Source organism: Diceros bicornis, chromosome X, assembly GCF_020826845.1.
Source record: "Diceros bicornis minor isolate mBicDic1 chromosome X, mDicBic1.mat.cur, whole genome shotgun sequence".
Taxonomy (NCBI): Eukaryota; Metazoa; Chordata; class Mammalia; order Perissodactyla; family Rhinocerotidae; genus Diceros; species Diceros bicornis.
The window spans coordinates 99641024-99659019 of record NC_080781.1 but is presented as its reverse complement, the minus strand read 5'-3'; the positions used below and the strand labels follow the sequence as shown (position 1 = coordinate 99659019).

At 48.6% G+C, this 17996-nt stretch overlaps 1 protein-coding gene across 2 annotated transcripts; it reads left to right on the top strand.

The window, feature by feature from the left end:
* The first annotated feature begins 8576 nt into the window (after positions 1-8576).
* Positions 8577-11806, top strand: RIPPLY1 (ripply transcriptional repressor 1). Of its 2 annotated transcripts, XM_058535280.1 has the most exons (4): positions 8577-8750; positions 9673-9748; positions 10358-10422; positions 10981-11806. In XM_058535280.1, exons 1-4 carry the CDS (start codon positions 8599-8601, stop codon positions 11246-11248), a joined length of 561 nt encoding a protein of 186 aa, XP_058391263.1. In that variant the 5' UTR covers positions 8577-8598; the 3' UTR covers positions 11249-11806. The 2 variants fall into 2 exon arrangements, with proteins under 2 accessions (XP_058391263.1, XP_058391264.1); XM_058535281.1 differs by lacking the exons at positions 9673-9748; positions 10358-10422.
* Positions 11807-17996: the final 6190 nt, after the last annotated feature.

Here is a 17996-nt window from a genome sequence, read left to right as displayed (position 1 = left end):
CCATGCTAAGGGGCCAGCACTTTTACCCACTATTGCTTTTGCTTCCTCAGTGCAAATGTCAACACAGTGAAAACGGCCGATAATGTCTTAGTATTGTTATGAAAGTAGTTTTGACTGAACCGCCTGATTGAATCTTAGGGGCCCCCGGGGGTCTTTGGAGCACACTTTTAGGGCTGTTGGTGTAGGCTGAGGCTGGAAGGGGAGAGAAGAGTCCTGGGGAGGGTGGGGATGAAACTTTAATCATGCTTAGAAACGCCTTGTCAATAGAGGAGGCAGCAGGGAATAAAGAGGAGGGGAGAATCCCTAGATTCCTTCCCCCAAGGACCTCTGCAATGCCCCTTCCTACTCCTGACCTGCCTTGCTCCTGAGCTGTCCCAGCCAAGTCAACAGCTACCCGCTAAATCTCCTCCATCCTAGGATGTTGGAAGCTCTGTCTTGCAAGGCCAAAATTCTAACAGAGAATCCCGTCCTGGTCCATGCACCTGTCATTGCTGCTTGCCACCCTACCCTAGAGCCCCAAGGCTCTGCTAGACTGAATCTGTTAATCTGCTCAGACCAACTACCCTGTGTTAAATGGCATTCCAGTCACATAGAATGAGTACCTGCTGTGTACCCAGTCCTGTGCCAGGCGCTGATGGGAGGGAGGATGACAAAGCCACAGCCCCTTCCCTGATCACCTCAATAGAGAGGCTTACTTCACATCTAAAAGGGGAGCTCTGATGAAAAGGCTGTGGAAGGAGGCAGATCTTGGAGGCTTCCTGGAGTAAATGTGGGTTCAAGGAGGACCTGGAATGGAGAGGTAGAATTTGAGTCAAGGGGGAGAGAGAAGGCATTCTAGACTTAGGCAGCGGGTTGGAGATGATTATATGCAGGGCCAGTGTATTAGCAAGCCCTGTTGGAAGTGAGAGGGAGAGCTGGGTGAGTCAGAGGTGAGGCTGAAGTTTTGGGGAAAATTGTGAATGCCTGACATCCTGTCAGTCATGAGTTGCCAATGCAAGTGTGTAAGCAGGATGAAAGCCTGTATTTTAGGAAGCCGAACCTGGCCAGTTGTGTAGAAAACACCTGACGGTGTGCGGGACAAAAAGAACTAATACCAATTTATTCACAGTATTTCATTTCATCCTCACTCCAGCCCTGTGAAATGGGTACTATTATTTTCACCCTCAGGAAAATGAGGCTCAGAGAGATTGGTTAACTTCCCCAAGGTCACTTGGATAGGAAACTCCCAAGGAGGGATTCCAACCCAGGCCTGCTTCCAAAGTCTATGCTCGGAATAACCACAGTAGTGGAGGGGGAAGAAAGGAATAACTACAATGATGATAACAGCTAACATGTATTGAGTGCTAAATATGTGTCAGGCTGCAAAATCTATACACTATTTCATTAAGCCTTCACTACAACGCTGTGAGGTAGGGACCATTATTATCCCATTTCACAGATGGCCAAACTGAGACTTGAGAGGTTAAATCATTTGCCCCAGGCCACACAGCTAAGTTCTGGAGCTGGGACACACACCCAAGTCTAGACTCTAGAGCCCAAGCTTTTCCACTTTAAAGGGTACTACAGAAATACGGACAGTAGATGATAAGGACCTGAGCTAGAGGGGTAGCCAAACCCCTCTATAGCAATGCCTAGTGAGGGCTGAGTCAAGAGCCGTCATGGAGGAAGCACTGACAGCACTTCCAGCTGCCCCCATTTTTTAGTTAGGAGGCAGGGCCATTGACAGCTCAGGAAGCACTGGTGATGGCTATGGTAGAGACTTGCTCAGGCTGTGGCACCAGTCACCCACTTCCATTGGCCCCTTCTGCCATCTGCCTAACTCCACAGCAGCACATGGGCCCCGGGGCCACTGCCAAATGGACCACACCCTCCACACAGCTTATTGTAAAATCTCAGAGTGCTGAAACCAAACAGACCTGAGTTCCAGTCTCCAATCTGTTACTCACTAGCTGTTTGGTAAATCACTTAATCTCTCTGTGCCTCAGTCGCCTGCTCATCTTTAATTGGGAGCAATAAGAGTACCTATCCTCATAGGATTTCCATAAGGAGTAAACGAAATAATAAAGCAACAAAGTGCTTAGCACAGTGCCTGGCACATCGTAAGCACTCAATAAATGTTACCTATTTTTGTTGTGGTGATGGTTATTCTTATTAGTTTTTCAGGATCCACTTCCCAAGAAGATATCTGCCACTAGTTACCAGCATCTGTTGTTTACTTAGGCAGGCCCAGCAGGACACCGAGACTAACAAGAAAAGAGAAGAGAAGGCAATACTGAGAATTCAGTATCACTGCGTCTTCCCAAGGCCTCAGGCCGGGCTGGGAAAGGAAGCTGTCTTGGAGAAGGAGGACTGGAGAGGCTGGCCAGAGGAGCCAGGGATGGTACTGAATGGACTGAATGGAGGAGGGAAGGAGCCCAGCTAGGAGTGACCTTCCCAAGCACCCTTCCTCCCGCCCCTCCTCCTTCCTCAGAGCTCTGTTTTTCTAGGCCCCTGTCGTCCAAATGAGGAGCAAATGGGGACCTGCAAGGGGCTCTGCCAAGAGTGCTCCGCACCACATGGGCCACAGCCCTGGCTCAAATGGCGGGCCAAGAGGCAGAGGATGCAGGAGGAGAGCTGACCCAACAACAAACTGTTCTCCAGAGGGGACCCCCTCTCCCAGGAACCCAAGGAGCTGGGTCCAAGACTTGGCACATTTGGGACATTTGGACTTGAGGGCAGAGGCCCCAGGCACCATTTGCTATTTTTGCTTTGGGGACAGGCTTGGGTGGGGGAGAGAATCTTCCCCCTTCCTCCTCTCTTGCAGAAGACCCTGCCTTGTTTCTTGTCTCCACCTGGCCCCCATACTGGCTTTTTAGGCTTCCTGGCCCCATCCCCAGGGGCCCTGGCTCAAGAGGCAGAGGCTGGAGGGGAACAGTAAGATCTCCTTTCCTGAGGTGAGAGCAGAACCAGTTCTGGGGCTTTCAACCTGGCATTCTAGATCGTCCCCCATCAGTTTCCTGCCGGCCTAGGCTCTCACTGTTCCCTGGACAGCCCCTTCTCTTCACTGGCCCCCAGTGGCCGTGCAGTGCGGTGCAGTGGTTAAGAGCCCAGGGACTACCTGAATTCAAATCCCAGCCTTGTCCCTTTCAGCTCTGTGACCTTGGGCAAGTACCTTAATCTCATCTACAAAATGAGGCTTGTAATAGTATCTTCCTCATAGGGTTGTTTGTGAGCCTTAAATTAATCCATGCAAAATGCTTAGAACAGTGCCTCGTACATAAATGTTTAACAAATGTTCTCTACTCTTACTGTCTGCGTCTGTGCCAGTTCTCCCGGCCAGGATTACGTTTCCCCTTCTTTCCGCCTACGTAAGCCCAGGCCAGCTCAACTGCCCCCTCCTCCATGAAGTCTCCCTGGCATTACCAATTCTCCTGACCTCTGTTATACTCCCCAGCAAGAGTAGACGTATTTTGAGAGCAAGGACTGTGACATGAACAGCACTGACTGAATGAATCACAAAATAACATCTAGTCCCCTTAAGTGCAGTAAAATTTTGTGACTGGGACCCACAGTAAGAAATGTATTTTACAGTATGACCTAGTACATGCATTTGTGTATCTTTAAATCTAGATCTAGATATTTGACTAAAACAAAAGTGTCACAGAACAATATATACCCTTACCACAGGTGATTCATGTGCTTCACTCTTCTACTTACTATTCACTCATCTTGTTAGATGCTGGTTGCAACCCACTAAATTGATTTTAAGCCCTGCCACTGGTTGTGACCCATGGTGTTGTCTGTGATAAGCCCTATACAAGATTAAGACCTTCAGAGAATGTAAACCCTGAAAAGATTACTGGTGAAAGGCCATGGCCTGTTTAGAGAGTGGATGTCAAGTCAAGGGGAGCTGCAGTGGAGGGTGTATGGAGGGCACTGGGGGCAGAAGACTGGAGAGGCAGGCTGGGCTTAGGCAGCAAAGTGTTTCATCTGACAAACAAAGGAGTTTGGACATTTCCTATAGGCAATTGGGAATCACTGGACGTTTTTAAGTGCAGGAGGACCATCCTCAGTTCTGTGTTTTAGAAAAATCACTGGGGTGGCTGTGAGGAGGGTAGATTGGAAAGACCAAGTCAAGGACAGGGGAACCTATCTGGAAGCTGTTTCAGGCATCTAGGTGAGAGAGGACAAGTAAGGCCATAATTGAAGAAACAACTGGGAGAGTGGGGGAGCACAGAGGAGACAAATGTGAAAAATAGTGAAGACTACAATCACTAGGGCTTGGTGGCTGAGGTTTTTAGCTTGAGTGACTGGGTCAACAGGATTCTGGTTACCAAAGTAGGTACAGAGGAGGTTTGTAGGGGAGAAAAACAGTTCACTTTTGGAATGAGTTTGAGATACGTATTGGGAAAATTTCAGGCTGGAAATATAATTCTCAGTCTTTCATTCATTCCATAAACATTAATGGGACTGACATAGAGAAACTAACACTTTATTTTGCCAAGTAGGAACACTAAAGAAATTAACTAACAATCCACATTGTCATCATTTCAAAAAAGAGAAAATTTTGCTGCCAAAAAAAAAAAAAAAAAAAACGGGAAAGGCATAATCTCAGAATAAAGGACAGTCCTTTATAATTGAATAAATTTAGATTATTGAAAAACTCTACTTTTGATGTTTTTCCCATTTTGCTGTGACCCGTTGGAAACATCACTGTGTCTCAGCCTGATTTTTGGACTGTAATTGAGAACCACAGATTTGAGGAATGGGCAGAAGAAGAGAGGTCAGCAAAAGAGACTGAGAGGAACAGTTCCAGAAGTAGGAGGAAAACCAGGAGAAAGTGGTCACGGATGCCAAGAGAGGAAGGAGAGTTTCAGAAATGAGGACTTGGCCAACAGTGTCTTTTGCCACCCAGAGTTCAAAGAGATCATTGAATTTGGCAATTAGGAGGTCATTGGTGACCTTTGGTGGTGCCCTTTCACTAGGAGGATGGGGCTGGGGCCAAATTGCAGTAGGCTGAGGTGCGAATGGGAAGTGGGGAAAAGTGGAAGTCTAGAGTGCAGACTCTACTTTCGACAAATTTGAGAGTGAAGAAAAAAAAGAGAGGGAAGGAGGGAGGGGGGAGAGAGAAAAAGATTGAGAGAGAGAGCAAGTTAGGGGAGCGGAAGAACACATCTGGGGACAGAAGGGCCTTTTGAGGGGATAACAGAGACAGGTATTTTATAATAGGGAAAGAGCCGACATAAAGAAGCTGAACTTTCCTGAAGAGAAGGGGCGTAATGTCTGGAGGAAGGGCCCAGACAGGGAGGGTAGATGAGGCCAAGGCCCAGGTGAAGGGATTAGCCTTTAACGAGATGGGCACTCTGTCCCTTGAGAAGGGAGGGCTGGAGGGGAAGGAAGTTGGAGAAGCAGGCCAATCTTTGGGGGGTGGGGCAGGGCACTGCGGTAATTCACGCTTGAAGGCCTCTGCTTTCTCAGGGAAGTGAGAGGAGAGGTTGTTCTGTGCAGGGAGAGGGGTGAGGCAGGAACATGGTAGGGAGCTGAAGAAAGTTTGGAATGTGGCCCAGGGAAATGTGGAGGCTGGAGCTGGGGATTTGACAAGGGAACATGCTAAGGGGGGCTGAGGGGTACCGGGACCCAGCTGAGGTAGGTTGAGTCCATCTTCCCCTGTGCAGGTCTGGTCTCTCACCCTAGGCTGTAAACACCTTGAGGCAGAGTCTGCAGCACTTTCCTCTTTTTAGAGCATTCCCTTGTCAGGCAATGCCCAGCAGCGTCTGGCTCTGAGGAGGCACCCAGCCCTCTCAGCAGGGTCTGGCAAAGCAATCACTGACAAAACCCAGAAGCACTATAGGGCTGTTAAGGGAAACAGAGGTAGGATCATGATTGCCCTGACAGGAAGTTCTTCGTTTTGGTTGTTCCAGACCTTTCTTGCCACCCTGCTGGCCACTTTACTCCTATTCTGTGCTGAGTGCAAAGGAGAACAGCCGGCTTCCCACTTTTTTGCCCAGCAACACTTGCAGGCCTTAAATCCTTCAGGCTGCGGAGACGCTAACAAGAGGGGCCAGTGGCTTCATTTCCCACAAGCTGAATGAGGCTGAGGCAATTCTTAGAAGGTAGCAAGACAGAGCAGTTGGTCTGGTTGGGCAGGAGCCCTGGGCTCAGGAGGACTGTCTACATCTTCTCCCTTTCCCTCTTCCGTCCTGCCTATTTTCAGAGACCACGACCACCTAGAGGTCAAAATGATCTCAGGGTGTGACAGTAGGTCTGCTTCATAAGCCATCTCCTTCCAGCCCAGTCTCCTCAGCCTGGCTCCTTCTCTCAGCCTCACTCCTCATTTGAGCTAGTGATGCAGTACAAGCAAATTCTCATCTTCTGAAGGTAAATTTGGCAAGAACACTCAGAGATGGATAGCAACTCGGGTTCCCCAGCAGCCCTCTTTTCCCCTCTCCCCCAAGATTTCCCTCTCCAGGATCCAGGATCCAGTCTGCACTTACACAGTTCAGGGCCAGAGAGCTTGGCCCAGTCCAAGGCAGCGCATTCCACTTCTCTCATTTTACCACATATAATAAACCTGTGTTTATTGAGGGCCAGTACAGTGCCAGGCCCCTGGGTTAGGTGGTGGCTGGGCTGTTAGAAAATTTTCCTTTGATGGAGCCAAAATGTGTCTTCCTGTAGCTTCCACCCGTGGGCCTCAGCCCTGCCTTTGAAGTCACACAGAACAAGTGTAATCTCTGTGCAGTCTAATCCTCAGATATTTGAAAATGGCCGTCATTTCCCCAAGAGTTTTCTCTCCTCAGCAGATAAGCATTTCTTTCTTTTTATTTTTATGCGTCTTTACTGTTTATTACCCAAATAGTATCAGGTCTTGTGGAATGTTTTAGAAAATTCAGAAAAGCATAAAGAAGAAAGTAAAAATCTATCATAATCTTACTCCCGTAACTAATCACTGTAACATTTTCCTTTCTTCTAACCAGTCCTTTTTTTTCCCCCTGTATACTGCATATTCTACACTTTTTTTTTTCTTACCAAAATGGGATCACCTCTAAGTTATACTGTAGAGGCTTTTTTTTTTCACTCCTCAATATATTAACTTTTCTGGAATCTTCTACCAAGCCAATTTTAACATGAAATTGTCTAACTGTTCAATGATTTATTTAACCAGCTTTCTAAAGTGAGACATTTAGTTTATTTCCAATTTTCTTTTGCTACAAAGAACACAGTGGGGCTGGGATTGGAAGTGGGGTGGAGGTAGGGGGTAGGTAAACAGAGAAAAGAAGAGTCCTTGAATCAAATTCTTCATACCATTTTAGCATCTGATTTTTTTTCACTTTCTGTATTGATAATTATACTCCCTAAAACACGATTGTGAGTGCCTGCTTAGTATTTGGTTGCAAGGACTTACCCTAATTAATATAACTGGTTTCCTATTGAACGTTGAGGTTGTTTCCAATTTTTGACGATTACAAACCTGGCTGTGATGAATATCCAAGGAGTTAAATCCATGCTGGTGCTGGACACTGAGGTCAAGGGGAATATTTTCAGGATCTCTAAAGCATAAGGAGCCTGTCAGTAGTTGTAATTGAAAGCTTTTTGGCAAAGGCCCAGAAGACTGGCTGAGGCCAAGGCCTGTGCTTGAGCCCTTGGGCTTGCCCGGGGTCAGTACCCATTTACCCACCTCCCATCACAGAGTGTTCAAGCTAGCAATGCCCTTTGGGACCACTGGGTTGCACCCTCCTCTCACATGTCAGGGAACTGAGGCCCCGGGGCCAGGGCCGGTCATTCAACAGCTTAGCAGCTGGGCAGAACTCTGCCTGGCCCCAGCACCCTGGCTCCTGGACTGGAAGCTGAGCTCTGAGATTTGGAATCTGACCTGGAAGCCCTGGAAATCCTGCCTGTGCTCCTTTACGGGAGCACTTACCGCTGAGGCTGGAGAGAGGATTCAGGCACTTTTGCAAATAAACTGGCCAGGAAAGGGGAGGGCGTGGACACAGAAGACTTGATGTTTACCCCACAGGCAACTGGAAACTGCTCCACTCAGAACCTCCTTTTTTTCTAGCCCAGGTGGTATGCTTAATGGCAGTCACTCTGTATCAGGTTCACCTGGCAAATCTATTTGGGGTTTGAGCCGAAATAACGTGAGTTCCTCACGCTCCTTAGCCGGGTCAGCTGTCCCTTCTTGCTGGGAACCAGCTTTGCTCAAGGCCTATCTATCCAGCCCTCTGTGCCTGACAACTTTCTGTGGTTTCGGGTGCTAATGAGCTTCCCTCCTTTCCCTCCTCTGGCCTTGCTACTGCCTGGGGAATTCGCACAAATGGTGTGTGATTTGCTCCTTCTGTGTTTTCCTTTCTGACTTGGAGGTAAAGAAAACCCCTCACCCCCCACCCACTCTCTGTTTATTCAACTGGGAGAGATTTCACACCCAAGAACCCAGCTCTCCCTCCCTGAGCCCCTTTCCTAAATCTTTATCCCCTTCCTAAGTCCCCTACCCCTGCACATCCCTGAATAATTTATGAGTCCAGGTAGGCCTTATAAAAGGGTCTCCCAGGAAAGGCCAAAAGAGTGCAGGAGGTTCTGAGAAATAGGAGTCCCCACAGCCTGCCTGGCCTTGACACCCTAAGGATGGACCCTGCTGCTCCCACTGCTGCTGCCCCTGTCCCAGCCCTGGCCCTAGCCCTAGCTCCAGCCCTAGCACAGGCCCCCCCAGCACTCCCTGGCCTGTTAAACCCATCACTCCTTCTCTCCTCTGGACAAGAAGCAGATGGGAGCGAAAGGTAAGTGGATCTCGGCCTTTGGCAACCTGAATTCAGGCTTAGTGGGGTTCCTGGGAGAGGAAGGAAAATGAGACGTCCAAGCTTCCCTTGTTCTCTGTGATGGGGAAAGGCAAAGGCCTCACAGCCCTCAGAGAGTGCCCCCTCCACATCTCAGGCTGAACTGGCTTTTCACCTCACTAATCCTTCTGGGTGGCAGGAGGGGACTTGGGGACAGTGGGCATTGCCAAAGCTGAAAGCTGAGCAGCCAGGCCCTCATGGGCCAAGTTGCTCAGTCCATTGAAGGGCACAGGGCGGATTACCATGACACCTAGGTTTAACATGACCTAGGCTGCAGAGGGGGAGAAAGAGGGCCAGAGTCCCAAGAGGCCTTTGACTGGGGGACTGTCTCTTTCCTGACCACACCATACGACTTCCATTTGCTTTTTTCCTACCTCTGGAAGTCTAGTGGGGAAGCAGTGGACCCAGGATTATTTCTGGCCCCTTTCCTCAGCCCAGGAAGATGGTAGGACTCTGAGCTCTGCTTCCTGGAGCAGAAGGTAGGGGACAAGATATTTTCCATCCAACCCTCGTTCATTCCTCCAAACATTTAACGTTCGACAAACATTTACTGAAATGCCTACTGTGTACCAGGCATTGTGCTAGGTGTTGGGGATTCAGATATGAACAAACATAAATCTGCCCTTAAGAAGCGCAAAGGCAAGTAAACAGACAATTACAAAACAGTGTGATAAGAGCAATAATAACACTGTTGAAGCAGATAGGAGGGGTGTCTGTCCTGACCAGGGCTCAGGGTCCTTAGCAAAGGCTTCCTGGAGTAGCTGGCATCTGAGCCAAGTTTTTTGGAGGCCTCTTTTGTTGTCTCCGGGAGTCCACGTTCCAGTCCCTTCTTCCTCCACCGACTGATCTCTCCTCTTTGTCCCAGAGGAGCTTGTCTTTGGAGGCCCTGGCTGTCCCCTACAAATGACCCTCCAAGGCAGGTGAGGAAACTTGTGGATTTGGTGAGTTTGAGCCCCTGTTACATATGTTCACATACACACACAGTCATGTGCATTCACAATGACCAGGTCCCTTCCCAGACAGCCCCCGACCTCAGTTCAGGGCTGCAGATCTGGGAAAGCCTCTTCACAGCCTGCACACATTTGATTCCCACAACAGCTGTAGGAGGAAGGCGGACTGGAGGTTTCTGTGGCAATTTGCAAGATGAAGAGACTTAGGCCCAGACTGGGGGAGGGATTTTGGCAGGCCCCACAGCTAGTCTGTGGGAGAGCTGGTGCTAGAATCCTGGTCTCCTGGCGCCTAGGCCCCATGCTCTTCCCCTACCCCTACTCCCGAATCTTTGCTGATCCAGTAGATATCTGTCCCCTGGACAGTCTCCAAACAGGTGTCAGAACAGAGACAGAAAAGCAAACAACCCCCAGGACTCTGTCCACTTGTTTTTCAACCAAAACCAGGACAGACCCCCTTGTTGGGGTGGCAGGGCCTGGGCCCCAGAGATATCGAAGGTCTCTTCTAGATCATCTTACCTGCAGGTTTCTGACCCCTGATATGGAGGAGGCAGTTATCTGGCCATGTACTTTGAGCCACATGCTAGCTTTTGCTTTGGACAGGCCGCTGGTGGGGCAACAGGTGCTGAGGTCACGAAGGCTGACTCCGAGTTTCATCACCCCGTCAGGTAAGCTTCGGGCATCAACCTTCGAACTTGACAGAGATCCTTTAGCTCTTTAATTCCTCACAGCAGCCCTGTGAAGCAGGAGGAGGGAGGCACTGCTACAATCACTATTCCTTAGACCAGGAAACTGGAAGCTGGAAAGGTTAAGAGACTTGGCCAAGGTTGCCTTCCCTGGAGGCATTGTCTAATTACCCCTAAGAATGAGCCCCTATGGGTGGGTCAGTGAAGGAAGCCTTAGTAGGAGACAGAGGACAGAGAGCTAGAGAATTCTTGGCTAGAGGCCTTCTGAGGTGGGGGTAGGATCAGTGTCAGAACTGATAAATGCTGAGGCTGGGGCTCCTCACAGCTGTAGGCTCACCATACATTACCTTTTTGCCTGGGGCCATTTTGTAACTGTTCAGAAGGTTCTGTTACAAAGCTCTCTTTCTTCCTTTCCCTCTCACCCCGTTACTGCAGGTAGGAGAAGGAGTTTAGAGGCTGGCTGCCTTCTTGACCCTACTGATCCCTCTGCACATATGAGACTTGTCTAAGTCAGGGGCCATGTTTCTTCTCTGTCCACAGGCTTTTCTGGCCTAAATCCCGCTCCTATGACTACCTGTACACTGATGGGGAGATTTTACTGCAGCACTTCCCTGTCCAGGCAACCATCAATCTGTATGAGGACTCAGATAGTGAAGAGGAGGAGGAGGAAGAGGAGGAGGACAAAGAAGAGGAGAAGAAAGAGGAGGCAGATAAAAAGGGGCCAGAAGGATGTGTGAGGGTACCAGGGTCAGCGCCACACAGGGCCACAGCTCATCTTACTTCCCCACCCCTGACCTGTCCAAACTGAGCCGGTCAGAGTCTGACTGGGGTTCAGTATGCCTGGCAAGGCTCCAGGGCATCGATTAGCCGGGAATCACCAGGCACAGCTGTCTGGATTGAAAGTTGGGTCCTTGAGTCACCGGCTTACCCTGGCTATACCCAAGTGGCCTGTGAGCCCAGGCCTCTGGCATCTCATTGTCTGGGTTGCTGTTGTGTTGACAGTGGGAGGGCCCTAGAAGCTCTAGGGGAAGAACGACCTGCTTTCTGAAGCCCCCAGGAAGCATATCAGGACAGAGCATGCCCATGTAGAGGGGAACTGTCACTCTTCAGGGCTCTTTGACTCCCCAGCCTTCCAGGTGGCCACATAGTCCTGTCTCCCCATAGAACCCCTGACTTCTGGCTTCACCTCCAGGGTTACCAACACCAGATCCAAGCAAAGTTGGGATGCCTTTCTGATGGGCATTGCAGGAAGAGAAGGGGGCATCTAGATAATCAGCTTGCTTTCGGGACCTCCCCCCATTTTGCCTGCTATCCATTGGGGTCTGTATTGGCATGAGATGAATCAAGAGAAAAATAAACTAGATGATGTTTGCCTTTTTCCTGGAACTGTGTTGATTTCTTAACTGAACTCTGCTCTTGTTGTGAAGCCATGGGCAGAGGGTCAGAGACCAGCTCAAGGACAATTCATTGTTCTACCTCAGGTCAGTTGACAAATCTTTCTCCATGGGGATGTAGGGCCAGGGGACCAGCACAGGGCCAGGCCCTTTCCGTCAACTTGTGAAATCAGGCTTGATTAAACTTCAAAGACAGTTTGGAAAGGGAGCAAAAAGGCCCCCAAAGGGCAGCTTGAAAGTTGGGAGTAAGGCTGTGAGTGGGGGAGGGGGGCGAGAGGTGCAGCCTCAGTTGAGCCTTGGAGATGAGTGTGTGCATGTGGGAAGGGGGGCTTGGGGGGCTACTAAGTCTTATCAATTTTACCTCCCCAATTCCCTTTGTATCCACCACAGTTCAGGCCATCATGCCAACTCCTGCCCCAATTACTCTTCAACTAATTTTCTTGCCTCCAGCACATCACTTTGCAATTCATTCTCCACACTGGCCATCGGATAAGACCATGTTGTGACCCTGCTCAAAGCCCTACCATGGCTCTTCATTGCCTCACCAATAGGTGGACTTATCTTTTTTTTTTTTTTTGATCACAGGTCCTCTTAAGACTCTATGGCTTCTCTACCCATATATTCACAGATGAAGCCCTTCACTTGATATTCTAGTCTGTCCAATTGTCTGGTTCTCACCTGTCTCTTCAGACTCACCTCACAACTCTTGAAGCCTAAGCTGCCTGTCCTTGAATGTGTCATGCTTTCTAACACCTCTGTGGCTTTAATCTCTTTCTGGAATACCTTTCCACTTTTGCATGTCTGATAACCTCCCATTCATCCAATAGGAGTACTCAGACACCTCTCCTGTGAGAAGGCCTCCCCAGACCCCAAGTCCAGGTTGGGTGCCCCCATTAAATTCAGTGCATCCTCAAACCACAGCATCTGTCCCCCTTCCTATGCAGTAAGATGGGGCTGTGTTTGATATCCCTGTGTGACTTCACTGCACAGCACACTGCCTGGCACAAAGGAGGCACTCAAGAAATGTTGAAGGAAAAAGATTCTTAGGTCTTCTTAAAGCAGTTCTTGGCAGAACCACTTCTGTCCTCTCACTTCTGGCTTCCCGAGTCTTTGCTTAGGTACAAACAGGACAGAGTAACGTCATCTGATTCAGAAGCAAAATGCTGACCATCCTTCTTTCCCTCTGCCCTCAACTTGAGATAGGCTGCTTTAGTTCTGAGCCCAGCTGGGACTTCCCTGAATTGGACACAGCCTTGATCAGGCCACCAAACCCACGCACTGGTGCCATCTATTGGTCAAAATTTAACCTTTTCCATAATTAATATTGCCAAGCAGTTGACCTTTGACCACTTTAATTCCTTTAGTCCATTCTGTTTCTGCTTGTAAGTAAAGTGAAATCTACCATGTGCTAGCTGTATGGGCAAGTTACTTATCCACTCTGAGCCCTAGTCTCCTCATTTGTAAAATGGGGAAAATAATGATACTTCCTCTCGGTGTGAAGATTCAATGAGATAATATATGTAAAGAACTTAGCACAGCCCCTGGAACCTAGTAAAAGCACTCAATAAATGGTAGTAGTCATAGTAATCGTAGTCGCAGTAGTGGTTATTATTAATTTTATAACAGAAATGAGCTTATAGGCTAGAGTCAGCTAATGACTGGTTTACTCAACTAATGACTAATTTGTCAGTCATCTCCACCTGATCTCCCTGGCACCATTTGATGGTTTACCAGTCAAAGCATCTTTGCAGGGTTTGTCTCCCATTAAAAAAAATGAAACAAGAGGCCAAATGTGGCTTCCTGGGCCACTCTTTACAGGTCTCCAGTCCCTTTTTCCTAGGACAGATATTTCAAAACTTATTTTTTGTGCCTTAGCAGGAACACTTTTCTTTTGAAGTGAATGCAGAGGCCCAATATACAAACCAAATAAAGATGCAGCTGCCTTGGTGGAAGCCACAATGGGGGAGGCAGAATTCTTACCCTGGTGTCCTCTCTCTTGTAAACTAACTCTCTCCACCCCCTCCCGTGAGGCACCTTCAGGGATCCCTAGGTTGTGGGGAAGACTATTTGGAAACCACTGCCCCAATGGTTAAAAGAAGACTGATTTGAGGTCTAAGGGGGATTAGTATTTTAACATGTCCAGTGTTCTGTTTAAAATCCTTGTTTTGGGTCCTAAGCTTCCAGCATTTCATAGCTCAAAAATTGCTCAAGTCCTTATACCATAGGTTGCAGGGGTTTAAAATCCTTGGAATCCCAATATCCTTGGTTTTAGGGTATTATATAGCATAGAATTACAAATCCCTAAATCCCCAGGGGCTTAAAGACCCTAAAACCCTTGGAGCAGTAATTCTTAACTCCAAATGAGCTCCTCTCACTTTCCCTCCCCCTCCTCCCCCTTACTGCATACTTGCTGTTGGTCACTGGCAGACATTTTGTCTCACTTTCCTCCCAGTCCTCTGCCCTGAAATGGCTTCCAATCTTCTTTCCCACACATGGTTGCTAAGTGTTTAGAATTCCCTGTTCTGACTAATTAGAGCCCAGTGTGAGTTACTTTGTTATGGGTGTATCCAGTCCTCGTAGCAACTTCAAATCCAGTGCACAAACTCTGGAGAAAAATCTCTATGCAAAACTCAGAGTCTTTCCTCCGGTTCCACCCCAGCTAGCCCATCCTAGTGCCCTATACTTCCTCATCCCAGCACCGATGCCTCCTGTTTCCCCCACCCCATAGCAACAGAGAGAGGGCACATCCGTTGAGCATGAGGCTGCATTTGAGATGTGCCTTGAAGGATGGGCCAAGGTAGAGATGGAGGGAGAAAACCTTCCAGAAAGAGGCAGTATTATGAATTCCTTCATTAAACAAATATTTATTGAGCATCTACTCTGTGCCAGGCATTAATATTATAATGATTAAGAGCACGGGCTTTGGAGGCAGATGTGCCTGGGTTCAAATCCCATAACTGCCACATGCTGGCTCTATCCATAGGCCCACTCCCCTCAGGTGTCAAAGTCAGCTCTCTGCTCCAGCCCTCTCACTACCACCGCTGTAGTCCCTTATATCACATACACACACACCCCACAGCACATGCTCATTAAAATAGTAGCCTATTCTCTGTCTCTGGGCAAGGAAAGCCCCCTCCCCTACCACAGTGAGCGCTAACAAACCCTCCCCCCCCCCACCCCCCAACTGTACCTGTGTGGTTATCTAGTGGGCAGTTTGCCTCCTTTCTGCCCCAGGCCCCTGTTGTAAAATGGTTGCCAATCCTCCTCCCAAACAAGGTAGTTAGGTGGCCTGAGTTCACTGTTCTGACCTCTTGGGCTTGGTTACTGTGGCTTTGGTTTACTCCCAACTGGCAAGGCTTGTAGCAACGTCCATGCAAGCACACAAACCCAGGTGCAAAACCTGGCAAAGAGTGAGTGCCCAGTAAGTGGTAGTCACAACACTCTTTGCCAGGCACTTGCTACTCATGTTACATCCATGATCTCCTGTGGTACTATAATCCCCACAATCCTAGGAGATAGGCACAATTATTATGCCCACTTATGAATGAGAAAACTACCCGGGTACAAACAGCTTGTGAACTCCTTTTTAAAAAACTCTTTTTTTTTTCCTTCAAAAATCTTTTTTTCTTTAAAAAACTCTTAAAAAAAAAAAAACTTGCCCCAAATCACACAGCTGGTAATCCGTGACACTTTCTAAGTGCCAGGCACTTTACATATATTACCTCATTTAATCCTTACAACAACCCTGAGACATAAGTACTATTATTGTCCTCATTTTATAGATGAGGAAACTGAGGTTCAGAGAGATTAAGGAATTTGCTCAAGGTCACATAATGAATAAATGGCTGAGCCAAGATTTGAGAATTACAGCCCTTGCCCCAGGGTTACACCAATGATAAGTAGCAGGACCAGGATTCAGGTCTGTTCATTCCAGAGCCCTCTGATTTCAGGAGGTGGAATCTACAGGGCTTGGTGAAGGATTAACTCCTTGGGAGGGTTGGAGAAAACAGATTTCCGTTCTGGCTGGAGGGAAGGGAGTCAGAGGTTAGGAACAATTCTGGGCCTGGAAAAGCTGAGGGCTGCTGAAAGGTGTCACCAAGGGAGGGACATTTGGGGGCCTCCTGCCAGGCAGTGGCAGGCTGTCACAGAACCTGGGCTTCTTCAGACGCAGGGCTACCAGAGGCAAGAGGCTGATGAGTGACTTTTGCTCCTGCCCCTGAGTGCTGTGCGGCCTCTGAGTGGAACGAGAGCTGGCTGGGCCTGGTGCTTCCCTCTGGCGGAGGAGTCTGGGCCCACAGGGAGGAACTACCAATTGCCGAGCTCTCCCGTGGTGCACCAGGCACTGGGCTCGGCACCCGCACACACTTGATCCCGAACGAGGCTCACCAAACGCCGCAGGGTGAGTGGTGCTATCTTTTGTTTACAGATAGGAAAGTGGGGCGCAGAGAGGTGAAGTGACAGCCAGGAAGTGAGGAAACTGTGGGGAGGACTAGGAAGTGTAGCTACAGAGTCCTGGCTCTTCACTACTAGGCTCCTCCTACCCTTCGACTCCCTCCCCCAGAGAAGCCGTAAACTCATGCAAAGGCATTTCTATCCCCATCGTTGGGGACACCTGGGGCCTGGGGCCAAGTGTGAATTAAAAGGGGTTGAAGGACAGCCCAAGAACAAGCTGGAGTCAGGCTCTGGGTTCTTCAAGAAGTCATCCATCCCTGGGACAGCCAGCTCCCACAGGTTCCTCGAAATTCAAAGGGTGTCCATTAACAGCAGGAGAGGCAGCGCCCTCTAGTGGCTGAGCTCTAGACTAAGCCTGGACCTACAGCACTACGTAAGGGATCAGGAGGCCCATCCACCCAGAGGATTCTATGGCCAGCAATTTAGTGCCTGGTGATTATGGGGTCAGGCTCTGGAGTCATGCTAGACCTTGGTTCAAATACTGGTTCTCCTTCTTGCTAGCTAAGTGACCATGGGAAAAATAGCAAATTAATCTCTAAGCCTCAGTTTCTTCATCTATAAGATGGGGATGATGATAATACTAATTTCACAGGGTTATTGTAAGGATGAAATGAGATAATACTTGTAAAGGACTTAGTGGAGTACACGGCACTTTACAGATGTGAGATGCGCGCGCGCGTGCGTGTGTGTGTGTATGTGTGTGTGTGTGTGTGTGTGTGTATAAAATCATTGTTCTTTTCACAGCACATGCTATCGTTTTACTAGTTGGATCTTTGACTCCCCTGACCTCCCTATCTAGCTCTATTAGGTCCCTGGTGCCCCCAAGCCCACTGTCTTGCCCCAAGGGAGGCACTGTCAACACACTCACCTAAGGCTTGTGGGCAAAATCTGGGTTAAGACACTTGCTTTTCTCCATGTATACTTTCAAAAATCTTGGACTGTACATCTTTGTCCTTCACTATCCTGTGAATGTTAACAAGCTTGCTTTACACGGGTGCTAGGCTCTTTTTGAGTTTCAGAGCAGCTTTACATACATGATCTCGTTTGAGTCTAGTACTCCCCATGATATATTCCCATTTTTCAATGAGGAAATTGAAGATGATGGGAAGAGAAGTGAGTTGCTCAAGGCTGCACAGGAAGTCAGTGCAGGAGTCAAGACTGGACCACCCCAGAATCTGGCGTTGAGTCCAGTGCTTTTCCATTAACTCTTGCAATCTTCCAGGGCCCCGAGCTCTGGCTATATGTGAAGCATCTATAACCCAGGACACGGCTTATTGTTTGGAGGCCACATCACTGCACTCTGACAGCAAGTTTCCTGCTTCTGCTGAGGCCAAGGTTGTATCCCCAGTAAACTCTCAAACTATGATGCTTCTCCTAAAAGAAATGGCAGCAAGTTACCAGAACTGGTGACTGAAGACAGCCACATCTCCAACACATGCCGAGAATACAATTAAATGTTAGATGACAGGTTTGAGGAGAGATGAACTGTATCTCCCCAGCCAAGCAGCATGCACTGCTGAGAAATTAACTGCTGTCCTGTACTCACAGCCAGCTGGATTTAGCCATTCATGTCATGTTGGACATAACCATCAGGGGCTCAAAAGGGCCACTCTGTCCTTAGTCAGTACAAAGATTGGGAGGTGTTGATGTGTGTCATCAGGGTGGGTCCTGACGGCAGCACCTGTTTGCAGGCACTAAGCGAAGTAAGAT